The sequence below is a fragment of the Malurus melanocephalus genome, unplaced genomic scaffold (genome assembly GCF_030028575.1).
Source record: "Malurus melanocephalus ecotype Western Australia unplaced genomic scaffold, MMel_1.1 scaffold_54, whole genome shotgun sequence".
Taxonomy (NCBI): Eukaryota; Metazoa; Chordata; class Aves; order Passeriformes; family Maluridae; genus Malurus; species Malurus melanocephalus.
In genome coordinates this window covers 159,529-172,590 of record NW_026623286.1, presented here as the reverse complement: position 1 = coordinate 172,590, position 13,062 = coordinate 159,529, and the positions used below count along the sequence as shown (strand labels likewise).

The 13,062-nt window shown below is 40.9% G+C and overlaps 1 protein-coding gene across 2 annotated transcripts in view; it reads right to left on the bottom strand.

Annotated features, from left to right (window-relative positions):
* FOCAD (focadhesin) overlaps nucleotides 1-12,898 on the bottom strand; it is an 88,863-nt gene extending 75,965 nt beyond the window's left edge. For both annotated transcript variants that reach the window (XM_057365539.1, XM_057365542.1), the window contains exons 1-5: nucleotides 12,823-12,898; nucleotides 8,975-9,076; nucleotides 8,434-8,522; nucleotides 5,496-5,570; nucleotides 3,686-3,840 (exon numbers count right to left, since the gene is read on the bottom strand). In XM_057365539.1, coding sequence (XP_057221522.1) covers nucleotides 3,686-3,840; nucleotides 5,496-5,570; nucleotides 8,434-8,490 — 287 coding nt within the window. In that variant the 5' untranslated portion in view covers nucleotides 8,491-8,522; nucleotides 8,975-9,076; nucleotides 12,823-12,898. The remainder of the gene's footprint in view (nucleotides 1-3,685; nucleotides 3,841-5,495; nucleotides 5,571-8,433; nucleotides 8,523-8,974; nucleotides 9,077-12,822) is intronic.
* Between the last annotated feature and the right edge of the window lie 164 nt (nucleotides 12,899-13,062).

The window sequence follows — 13,062 nt, the reverse complement described above, 5'->3', positions numbered from 1 at the left end:
CTGTGCCAGAAARCACTTACCCAGATAAAAAATGATAGAACAGGCTTGTTTTCTCTCTCTCTTTCAAAAATTGACCACTTATAATATGTGCCTGTAATCTTTAAAACTTCCAGCTGTTTTGACACCTGGCTTTCAAAATATTGAAATCGGACAATACAAGAAGACATCAAGGCTCAACAGAACTCTGCTGCAGGGAAACTAACAGGAAGATGTGGTGCAGTCAATCTAAAACACAGAGGAGGAAGGAGATTTTTGGATGGGACAGRGAAAACAACCTTTTAGATTCTTCACTGCTAGAAAAAGCCAGTTAAATGGGAATTTCCAAGCATATTTTCCAGCTTCAATTGAGTGACTGCAGCAAGGAGGAAAAAAACAAGGCATAAAACACTCAGTAAGAAACCCTTCTTTTCCTGTTCTGAAACTCCGTTATTGCTGGTCCTATTTCCCGAGCAAGAACTGGGGAGAGGAGAGCTACTCTAGGCTTTGTACTCACCTCCTGAACACATGCAACACAAAGGCATGTCATATTACAAGCCCACCTCCTACAGGTATGGATACTCAGTAATAAAAACCTCCTGAAAACATATACATAGAAATCCTTCTGACAGTTTCTTAATGATTATGATCAAAAATTGTTTCAYGGGTTTTTCAGTAGATTGACTTGATTTTTATCCTTTCATTACCGAACATAGGCCATTGTCATCTACACAGAATGCTGGAAACCAATCTWAAAAACATGTGAAAACACTCATGTATCTATTTACACAGGTAAACACACTTCCTATATATGCACATAAATATAATGTTCCAAGTTCCTGAAGTCTGAACTCTCAGGGCATCAAAAGAAACACTGTGTCTTAAGAACCAGTTATAATATAATAATATATATAATGAGCAGGTAGYGTTAACCACACAAGTCAACTCAGAAAAACACAACATCTTCATCTCTGCCAAAACGTCTTTTCTAGTGTGCCTAATTTGATATAACTGAAAAAATATAATCCAGCAGGTACATTTAGCCTCTGCTAAATTCATTGTGACAGACGGAAGAGAAGTGAGAACACAAATGGAAGAGAAGCGAGAAGACAACGTGAGTAGTCTTTGGCAACAAAATAAACATCTAACAAAATAAACATCTAAACATTCCGCACTGGAAGTGCTCAGTGGCTGCTATTGCCTTTATGCTAGCTGCCCCTGGCTGCTCACCTCTATTGTAGAGACACTGTGCACAGAATACTGCAAAAGCACACACATGAAAATGCAGAAGGGAACAGGATGATGAACTGCAGACTAGAATTCTAAGTCAAGGTAAAAAAAAGCATCAGYACTGAAAAGAAGCAATCTGAAATTGTCAGTTTAATGAGCTCCTGAGGCTACAGACATTTTAAACCCACAGACTTCTGTGGTTAGGCAATATATACTTTGCAATCCATAGTGTGGGGTTTGAATTGTAGCACCTTGGGGGAGGAGGGAATGGCAATGGGAAAGAAGCCAAAAATACTTAGAAGGTTACTGGGTAATTTTTGAACAGTTAGTATAGCAATCAGTCAAGCGTTGATTTCACACATGAAAARAGAAATTAAAACTAGTAAAAGAATYGTGAAGAAATGCGGCAGATCATAATCTGCTCAATACATAATTCTGATTCTGTCTTTAAGGTTAACTCAATCCTAAATACCCCATTTTACACTTTTTATTTTCTAAAGTACAAAGCTGTACTAGTATTTCATACCCTTAWAAACTGTTTTTACTGTAACAACCCTTCAGCTGAATACGAACCTCACATTTCCTAGTCTGCATGCTACAGCTAATAAACCTTTTACTCCACCTTTTGCTGCAGGATTCATGTCCTCATAGTGTTAGCACAGATACTTTTACTTACTTGCTAACAATGCAGACTCCTCCTTAACCACAAACTGAACTAGTGAAATTGTGTCATTTGTAGGACAGTGATTTACAGAGATTACCCATATTATAAAAATGTATTTATGAAACATCTTCTAGGAAACTGTAGTCATGTATTGTAAACCCAGTATAGAATTGGCACCATCACACCAAGAGCRTAGCTGTAAACAAGCAAGTCACAAGGTGAGAAATTTTTTTAAGTATTTCACTAGTTTACTCAAACCTACGTTAACCTTTGACTTAGAGTGAATATGAGAAACCTTAGTGTAAAACTGATTATGTGAAGGTGAGAAGGGGTGAAGAACATGTCTTGAATAGCACAATTCTCGTAACCTTTATGCTGAGCCCACCAAGATAACGTATTACATACATAACTCTAAATAGCTGGTTTGACTAAAAATAAATCACTATCCAAGTGACTAATAAGTCACTATCCAGGGAATGACACAGCTTGGTGCAAACATCCACTCAGCTGTCAAAAGGGAACTTATTAAGGTTGGTAAATTTGAATGGAAATATCTTCCAAACCACCACTTGACTTCCTGTTGCTAAATGTTATCCACACTGCCTCTTCCCCACACAACTGCATTTTCTCAGTATGTTGGACAGGCAGTCTAGGTCAAAAGACCACTGCAAGATGTAAGCATTCTATTTGCAGAATTGTGTAGGAGGAAGTATCTTCAGAGTTAAGTAAACTGATTTCTTCTTCAGCAGACAAGGAAACAAATTGCAACATCCTTAATCCCAACACACATTCTTATGGTGACTTTATCTGAGAAACCAGTTATTTGACAGATTGATGAGGAAGTTATTTCCTTCTGCTGGTTTTGGCTGGGGTGGAATTCATTTTCTTCAGAGTGGCTGGTATGGSGCTGTGTTTTGGATATGTGGTGAACACATAGTTCATAATACAGAGATGTTTTTTGTTATTGCTGAGCAGGGGTTACACAGAACCAAAGCCTTTTCTGCTTTTCATGATGCCACACTGGGAAGGAAGTTGGGGGTGCTCGGGAGGTTGGGAGGAGACAACAAGGACAGGTGACCCAAACTGACCAGAGGGATATTCCAGATCATATGACATCATGCTCAGGATATAATGTGGAGGAAAAGAGGGGGTGTTTGGACTGATGGCATTTGTCTTCCCAAGTCACCATTACATGTGATGGGGCCCTGCTCTCCTGGAGGTGGCTGAACACCTGCCTGTCCATGGGAAGCACTGAATTAGTTCCTTGTTTTGATTTGCTTGTGTGCATAGCTTTAATTTTCCTTGTTTATTTCAACCCATGAGTTCCTACTTTTTACCCTTCTGGTTCTCTCCCTAATCCTACTGGTGGAAGAGTGAGCAGGGCAGTGAGCAAGCAGTTGTGTAAGGCTTGGCTGCTGCCTGGGGTTGAATCACAACATACTGTCACATAATGGAAATTGCTGCCATTTTATTTCCCCTTTCTATGACAGGGCCAACAAAACTAGGCAGCTCACTGGCTTCTGAGGTTCCACAGTTCAAAGTTCAGAGGACTATACTGAACTCTGCAGTATAGTATATATAGTATATAGCATATATAGATTATAGCCACAGGATACTCTAAGAGTTTGCATGTCAAAACCACCCTGTCACATACCAAAGGTAAAAGCAACATCCTTCAGCAGAGTGGCACGGCAGCAGCAGTCCTTAATTCCACAGTGTATCTGAAGATATTGACACTTACAGAACCCCTCCCCCTGTGTAAGGGAAAAGCAATGACTGATGACCAGCTGACAAAATTAGGTAACCAAGCCCTACCTTGCTGAGGGAATTAGGTTCAGAGCTCCATGAAGAACATAGTCAAGCTCAGCATGCCTCTCCACAACAAGTGCCACCAAGCCTTCACAGCAGGCTGTTCTCAAGGCAACATTCTCACTGCAGCACTTCTCCCAAAGCAGGTTCAGAGCAGGTGTCTGAAGGCAAAATCATGGGACACAAGAAATGAGAAGGTTCACATTGATTTATCTTCATTCATCTCAAACACACTTTTAAATAAAAAACAACAGCTTTTCCTGAAGCCTTAGTACAAAAGGAAGCTGGGATACTATTCCTAAGAATTCCTAAGATTCTATTCCTAATAAAAGTCTTTGCTGGAACAAGTCCCACTTTCTTGACCTCTACTGTCTGGCCCATGGTAGGGCATACCACTTGCTGTGTCTGACAAAAAGGCAATGCAGATGAATTTTTCAGCTGTGCCTATGTAGACAGAATCATGTAATGGTTTGTGTTGGAAGTGACCTTAAAGACTGTTCTAACTCCCTGCCATGGGCAGGGATGCTACTCACTGTCAGGTTGCCAAGGTCTCCATGTAACCTGACCTTGAACACATCCAGGGATGGAGCATCCACAGGTAGATTATGATCAATTTTYGGATTTCAGAAACCAGGAGGCAATTAAAGACAACTCAGAAATTGCCACAACAAGCTGTGTGTACAGCAAGGTGTAGCACGGACAGCTAAAGGCATACAAAGGGCTATCAAAAGGTTAGTCATCTTCATTGAACGTGTGAATTTCTATTTGCTAGTAAACAGATTTGGCAATAGCCATCAAAACTGTTGCTTGTTTCCATTGTAAATTAGTATTCAAAGATTAGTATACTGACTTTATGACTTCCAAATTGAGAACAAGGAAGGTTTTAAAACAACTGAACACTGAAAAAGCTCTTTARTATAAGGGGAGTCTGCAACATCTAACCAGCATAATCTTCTGCTTCATAGCAATTTAAAAGGTGTTGCTGTATTTCAATCTAATACCTTCATATAAGCAGTATTATGGAGAAAGTATCAGCTTGGGGCTCAAACAAAATGTAATTTCAGAACATAATAATGATCAGGACTCTGACAGAGCTTCTGCTAGATAAACTACACACCTCCAATATTCTCTCATCAAAACTCAGCACTTTCCAGGTTTTGTYGGGGTGAAGTCCCCAGACTGTGGAATAAAAATCCACAGATCATTTTCTCCTCATTTCTGATTTGTCAGCTTTTTTTGGGAGATAAAACAGAGGAGCAAATACTAACTAACACCTTTCTTATGTTGCTGTGACACTTGCAATTGCTGCATTTCATAAACCTCTCTGTATACCTTAAGTAAGCTTCACTCATTTAAAATACAAAGTATGCCTTTAGATCCTGCTCTCTCCCAAAGAAATACAATAGCTGATATAAAATCTAACAGTGATGCAGGTATGTGAGATRCCATACTATTTGAAATTTTTATAGMAATGTAAACGAATTTCCACCTCAAGGGACAATGTCCCATCCTGTAGTACTTCACTCCCAGTAACACAACTAATTTAAACTCTCTTAATCTGAACATAGCTAGATATGGGTATTCTGGAGAACTAAGACTTCTGCCACTAAGTCTTCTAACGGAAGTAAAAGTGCTCTTCTGATCCCAGAACTTTTAACTCTTTCTACATGTATGCCCAGACACACACTGATAGCTACCTTATTTAACATCTAGAATTGTATTAAGATTACACAGAGAATGGAAAAACCTAGAAAAAWCACATAAAATAAGTACATAAGGATAAAGGAGGAGACAGAAGTGAAAAAATGCCACAGACCTGGTCTGAAGCCTGCTTGATCTTCTCTGGAGAAACTTTTTCTTTCAGTATTGCAGCAATCAGATGGCCCACTGCCTAAACAGAAAAAGAAATAAAAAAAAAAAATACGTGAGAAGAAATAAAAAACACATGCATGATTTCTCCATTAAGAAGTCTTTATAATGCTGTTGAACTTTATGACTGTGGAAGTTGGAATATGCTTTAGGGTCAAAAATTTCCATAATGTTGTTATACTCACTTTTACTGTTATGCTGAGGCAGAAAAGAAATAAAGTTCCATATRGTTCTATATAGGTCTAAAGGTCTCTTTGTACAGGTACATAGGTAATTAGGAATTACAGATATTTTAATATAAAAACTTCAATAAACATTTATAGCTTCACTGCTGCACAGATCCTCCTSTCCTTAAAAAATAATAGTAATTACTAATTCCTGAACTATATAGGGAAGCAGAGGCAAGAGAGGAAGCAGGACACAGCAAATCTAAGCAACCTGCCCAAATTTTTCTATCGCAAGTTCTGCCTTAAGCAGTTTGCCTATCCCCTTATCACAGCTCCTGTCAGAAATGTTCCATTTACTTTAAACATCGCATTTGACATAAATATTACTTCTCATTAAGCCATGCTGCAGCAGAAATCATTCACAAGTTTTAAAGAGTAATATTTAAAAAAAAACAAACTTCAGTTCCTCAAAACCATTCAGGTTTATTCTTTGGAGGTGAAGACTAAGCTCTTCATTGTATTTTAATAGAAATCTTGTCAAACTGCCTTTCAAAATCTAAATGTGAACTGAAATACCCTCAAAGGTGTCAAGCTGTTTAAACCCAGGCTTTTCGCTTTCTGACTCATCTCCAATGACGTACTCTGTCTTGTTTCATAATTATTGATAACTGCTACACAGAAAACCCTTCTGTGAAAGACAGAAGGACATGTTTTCACAGTCATAGCATAAAAACATTTCAGACTATCAATGTTTTCACAGTAATAGCACAAAAAAGTTTCAGACTATCAATGTGCCCAGAACAGCRGCTGCATCTACTAATCTCTGAAGGACAGATCATTATGTTTAGAAAAATAGGCTAGCAAGGAATAAAAATAAAAATTTGCATTTCTCTTTTGTTAGTGTATAGAAAGACAGGAACAGATTCTTTTCAATGTTTCCATATTCCTTCTCCTTTCAAGATTTATTTCCACCTCATTCAGGTACCAATAGCTAACCTGTCATGACAAACTGAAATAAGAGCTCACATTTCTTGGAAAGATGGCACTTTAAACATTCCTAGACTACCAGGACTATGTTTTTCACAAGTGAAGATACATACTCTAACATATTTGAGTTAAAARGTTATTATTCAGAAATATTAATCATGAGGAAATGAGAAAATGGGACCAAGTCAGACATTTATCTCTGTTTGTCTGCAGCTATCCAAACGCAAGTGGAACAGTGCATTCCCCAGGCACATCAGATTCCTTTTAGTATACTTACCAAGGACAGCCTACATTATCTTTTCTTTTTCCTGCTTAAAAGGACCTTCAGAAGTTAATTCACACCTACATCCTTATGACACTTCTATTACACAGGAAAAGGGGCTTATCAATAGAAACCTGGCTTTTGCAGTGAATTAGCTATATAGAAAATTCAAAATGCGGATTAGACCCCTGTATSTAGAACTTTATGACCTACAAATCTATGCTCAAGTTTCTCACTTTTCTGATCACATGTAGATTACACAGTCTGCAGAGCAGATGTCTTGGCTGGTCCAGAAAGAGAAGACCTCTCTCATGAAGTTGAATCCTGACCTGGTTATAGTTTGAAGATTACAGAATGCTTTGCAAAGGTCATGGAATACAAGTGGAAACTATGAAAACAAAGCACAGGACAAAATCAACCACAGCACATCAGCAGACCTTAATGATGTGCAGCTGTAGTGATGAGCCAAGACATTTAAGCGGTACAATGCTGTACCATGGGGACATTCTGCACTGAAGAAAAATGAACTGCTTCAAAGATGCTGAGACCTACTTATCAAGGCTAGTAATGACTAACTCATCTACAGTGTGAGGCTTTAGATGAACTCCAGCTTTCAGGGACATGGCTCACTCTCCTAAAGGACAAGCTGATGACAAGTGGACTTCTGCATCTCTCTTTCACGTTAAACCAACGTGAATTGAACTGAAATGAAGAAGCAAGAGAGGCACCAGGTTGCACAGACTGCATTCCCATCAATTTACTTCACAAAACAAATGGGTATATATTTAATCCWAAACTCAAAACAGGATGAGGGAGAAAACAATGAAGTTAGAAATGAACTTACAGCTGAGGAAGAACATTTTTAATACTGAAATGAGAAACAGCCATAGAAAAGAAGGTATATTTTTTAACCAGAGGCTATTAATCCTATTATTCTTTCCTGTCCATTAAACATACTTTGATAAACACCTTCTGTGCATGAGAATTTCAGGTGAAATGACAAGGAGCCAATGCATGGATCAGAAAATAAAGGGGGCTGAGTTGAACTACATACAGTTATTCTTTGATGACAGGCAAGACTGCAGTAGCTAATCAGTTTTCATCATAAAGGAACAAAACAGATCAGTTCTGCAAAGTAATGCAAAGTATTTCAGCCCCACACATGGCATCTGGTAACTCCTGACTTCTCCTGAGATCAGAGGGTCACTAAAAACCACTTAGCCCCACTCCAACCTTCCAGTCAGGGAAAGTTTCTGATTTTCCTGAAGAGACTTCATAGCAATGAGCAATTATATCCTATGTTTGGATTGCACAGAGAGGGCAATTAGGATTTTATTGCAATTTAAGAATACCCTGTTTCTCTGATTTTCTAACTTTGAAGAAAAAAACAGATAGGCAGGTAGGCAGCACTGTTGGAACAAACATTTCCATACACAACTTGATTTGTTTTAATGCTTTAAAAAAATTACCTGTGACTGAACAACTGCATTAGGAAATTCAAATCGCTTCTTGATGTCATCCAACATTTTGGCTCTGTCATATGACACTAAATTTCACTCTGCAAGAGAGATTGAAAAAATAATACTTGGGACTAGGAAAGACAGTGTGCTATTTTATACAAGGGGAAAAAAAAAGCCCACAAGATTTATGTTGTATTTAACAACAGATGCAAGCATTAAAGCATTTTCTTCCTCCTCCGATGTCTACCGTATCACCTTATCTTTTGGGCTTGAACCCAAGAAATGCTGAATACTCATTGGTCCTGCACAAAAACTGGGTTATAGACATTTCTTAAAGCTGTAACAAATACATCATTCCATATGGCACAGCATATGTGACTCTGAGAGCATGTATTTTTGAGAGCATTTTAAGTATATCACATTGACTTGAAAATGGGACAGCTCAAGAGGAGTGTTCACAGTCTCTCAAACACGATTTAAAATGCAAAATTATCCACAAACTTTCCATCATTTCATGCAAAACCAGAAGTAAAACAAACAAAAAACCAACCTGTGAGACTGCAAATGGTAGCTGTAGTTAGAGGCTGGAATACTTCAAGTGAAAACCTTCTCTTTAAATTGGCATATGGAGGCACTCAAAGCATACACGAACCTATATTGAAAAGAAATTAGAAGTCAGTTTGTTGCACACCAAAGAAACTGATGGTCCCAGCAAATACTCAAATATTTCCGTTTACTATAAACACAGCTCTAGTCACTTGGAAATGCTTCCTTAAAAAAGCAAGGTAGTACTTGCTGAAAACCTAAATGTAATACTTTGCAATAAGCACTGAGGAATATATACACACACAGTACTCCAATTCCCAGACACGCTATCAGTGTAATGCACTCAGAATATTGCCACTGATTTAAAAAAAAAAAAGATGGAGTTAAAGCCTGGATACACACAAATGCAGCATGTGCCACAAAAAATACCACTTGTAGCAGGGAAACACAAAATTAATAGTTACACAAATTCATCAGTGAATACAAATTCCTGGCAGTCAAACAGTAGGTATTCCCATATACTTGAGGATTACTTGTCTCAAAGTGCAGGAGAGAAAAACAACACTAATGCCAGTAGAGGTTTGTACAGTTTTAGAATAGATGTAATTGCTTTTTGAGACAATAGGTGTCCATACAATAATCAAACACACTAAACTAGAGCTGACATCTTACTTGTTAAAAAAAAAAAAAAAAAATTCCTACAGCAAACAATTCCAGACATACCTAGATCCATTGAGTACAGCTAGTAACTCCAGCRGATCTAGATGTATCAACCTATTTGCATATATCAACCCAAACCCCCTCAGTTCTACCCAATAAGCAGCAGAATGACATCAGGTTCTTTCCTGGACAGTTCTGGTACAAACACACTGGATTATATTCTATGTCTCATTAGGTAATTTCTTTTCCCCACATTAAAAGGGAAAATTATTCTAGAGGACCATTACAAGTACAGAACCTACTTTCAATGTAAGCACAAATCAGCTATTCCTGGCAGACTAAAAGTCTGTTGCCCTTGCAAATCCACAATAATCTGAACTAAATAACTACAGGATAGTTACAATGCAACAGCTATATCAGTGCAATTAAACAAATTTAAATATCACCTAAACAGTTCCTCAGTCTTCAGCATTTCCCCCCAGCAAAGGCAACTGTGTATGCACACAGAACACCTGTAAAGTTTACGGGATACATGGATAACCAAGGCTGGCAGAGACCTAAAGCTGTTTCTACTTCAACATCCCATTCAAAGAAGTTCAGTCGCGGTCAACCAGGTTGCTCAAGGTTTTGKMCCAATCAGGCTTTGAAAACCTCCCAAGATCAGGGACAGMACCACTTTACTGAGCCGTTCCTGACTGACGAAAGATTTCTCTTCATTACCAATCTTTAGCTCTTCTTGCCACAAACTCCYGTGAAGCGCCTGGCTGTGCCTTCCTTCATACCTCTCCTCCTGTTGCCAGGGCTCTTATTGGGTACCACTGAAGCTGTTCCTCCTCCCACCTGAACCAGTCCTAACAACCACAGCCAATCCTCATTGAGCAAAGGCCCCAGCCCCATTATCAAAATTATCTTTGCTGAATTCAGTCCTTGTGGTCAGTATCTCCCCTTACACAGGGATCCAAAACTGCATTTATCAATATGAGGTCTAAGAAGTGCAGAGTGGAGTGGAACAAATCTCATCCTAACAGAGCTCTGTCACACACGCTGAGGCAATGTCAGCCAGGGCCCATGGCCATCCCCACAGAACTGCTCTCCAGMCCATCCTGTAAGGAGTGACAAGGCACCTGTCATTGTTGAAATTCCTGAGGTTCCCATCACCCTGTTCCTCTAGTCCACGAAGAGGCAGCCCTGCCAATGGGCACACATCTTACCTTTGACACAGGAACAGGGTGGGAGAAAATGCTGAAAGCCTTGTTCAAGTGGAGGTAAAAGACATCCATCCCTCCACCTGACTGCACATTCAATTATCATTTATTAAAGGCAATCAGGTGGGTTAGGCACAATTTTTCCTTGGTAAAACCATACTTATATGTATTACTCCCAGTAAGAAACACAGGATCAGACCTAGTCTAAGATCAGAGCTCATCTAATCCAACCCTCTCATCAGAACTGGTCTGCATAGATCATCTTTCTCTCCACCAAATCCACTGGAGCTCTGAAAACCCACAAGCACGAAAGCGGTGGAGTCACCACCTCTGGAAGTGTTCAAGAAATGACTGGATGTGGCACTTTGGGCTGTTGCTTAGTTGACATAGCGGTTTTCAGACAAATGCCGGACTTGAGCTTGAAGGTCTTTTCCTACCTTCATGATTCTATGATTGTTGGTCCCTTCCAACTCATTCTATTGGACACCATCAACCACACACATAAAAATAAATCCATCTCCAAAAAACCACCAAACATGCACAGAGAAGAAAAAAACATGGTATTGGAAAGGGACGTTGGCTTGTTTTACCAACTTAGTCAATGTCAATGATAAGCACCTATGGAGGCTTGAACTCGACTTCTGCAAGGTGCCCATTGAGCTGCTCTATCACTGCCCCACAGTTGGAAAAGGGGTAAAAATATGATTAAGGGCTCACAACATAATGACAGGAAGATCACTCAGCAACTACTGTCATGGCGAAAACTGACTATGTCAAGGAAATTAATTTTTACCAGTGAGTAGAATAATAAATACGAAAAAGTCTAGAAACACCTTCCCCCCACCTTTCCTTCCTCCTGGGTCAACTTCACTCACTACTATCCTCTCTACCTCCTCCCCCTGAAGGGAGTAGGGGGTCAGGAAATGAAGTCACAGCCACACTTTTCCCCAGCTCCAGCACGGGATCCCAATCCCAGTTCGTCATAAACTGCTCCAGCATGTGTCCCTTCTACAGGGTGCAGCTCTTCAGGAACAGATCCTCCAGTGTGGGTCCTAAGTCTTGCCAAAAAAAACTATTCTTGTGTGGACTCCTGTTTCCATGGAGCCACTGGGCCTTAGAGGAGCCTCCTCCAGCATGGGCTACTCTCCATGGAGTCACAACTTCCTCTGGGCATCCAACTGCTCTAGCACAGGGTTCTCCACYGGCTGCAGAAGTCCATTGCTTCCTCATGGACTTCCATGGGCTGCAAGGAGCTACTTTACCACAGTCTTCACTATGGGTGGCAGAGCAATCATTGCTCCAGCATCCAGAACATCTCCTCTCCATCCTTCTGCACCTTGGAGTCTGCAGGACTATTTCATATTCTCACTTCTCTTCTTGGGCTGCTGTTGTGTAGCAGTTTTTCACCTTCTTAAACTTGTTATCCCTGAGGTGCTGCCTCCATCACTGACAGGCCTGGCATTGGCTCAGTCAGACATGAGGAACACTTGTGACAGCTTCTCACAGAGAAAGCCCCTGTAGCCCCTCTGCTACCAAATCCTTGCCATGCAAATCTAATGAAGTATCTTAATGCTAAAAGAAGCAAACATTGCTAATTCAAGTGAACCAGAGAGGGATTGTCAYGGCACCGCACCTCCAGACCTGGTCCAGCTCTCCAAAAGTAACTTCGTCAAGGTAAGCGAAGCTAAGTAACAGGAAACGATTGCTTGGAGCACTAAGACCACATTTCCCATATGCATTGCCTTTGGCTCCTTTTTAAGGACTCTCGGTTCAAACCAATGCTCCTACCACACCAAGAGTGAGAAGATCTGCAAACACCCCTACCGCTTGCGTGTAGACGTCTCAAAGCAACCAGCTTTAAATCAAAATATAAAACATGCAACACCCCGTCACACACGGCAGTAGGCAGCAGCTGCCTTTACTTCGCCGCACTCCTGACCCGCGGATCGGTCCCTCCGCCCGTCCTGCCGCCCCCCGGGCCCCTCACCTCGGCCGGGCCGGGCTGGGCCGGGCTCGCTGCGCCCCCGGCACGGCCGCGCCACCTCCCTCCCGCGGCGCCCGGAACCGGCCGCGCACATTGCGCAGGCGCGGCGCGCAGGCGCGGCGGCGGCGGTGGGGCCGGAGCCGGAGCAGCCGCGGGCGGGACGGAGCTCCTCGGTGCCCCGGGGCCGGGGTTCCTCGGTGCCGCGGGCGGGACGGAGCTCCTCGGTGCCCCGGGGCCGGGGTT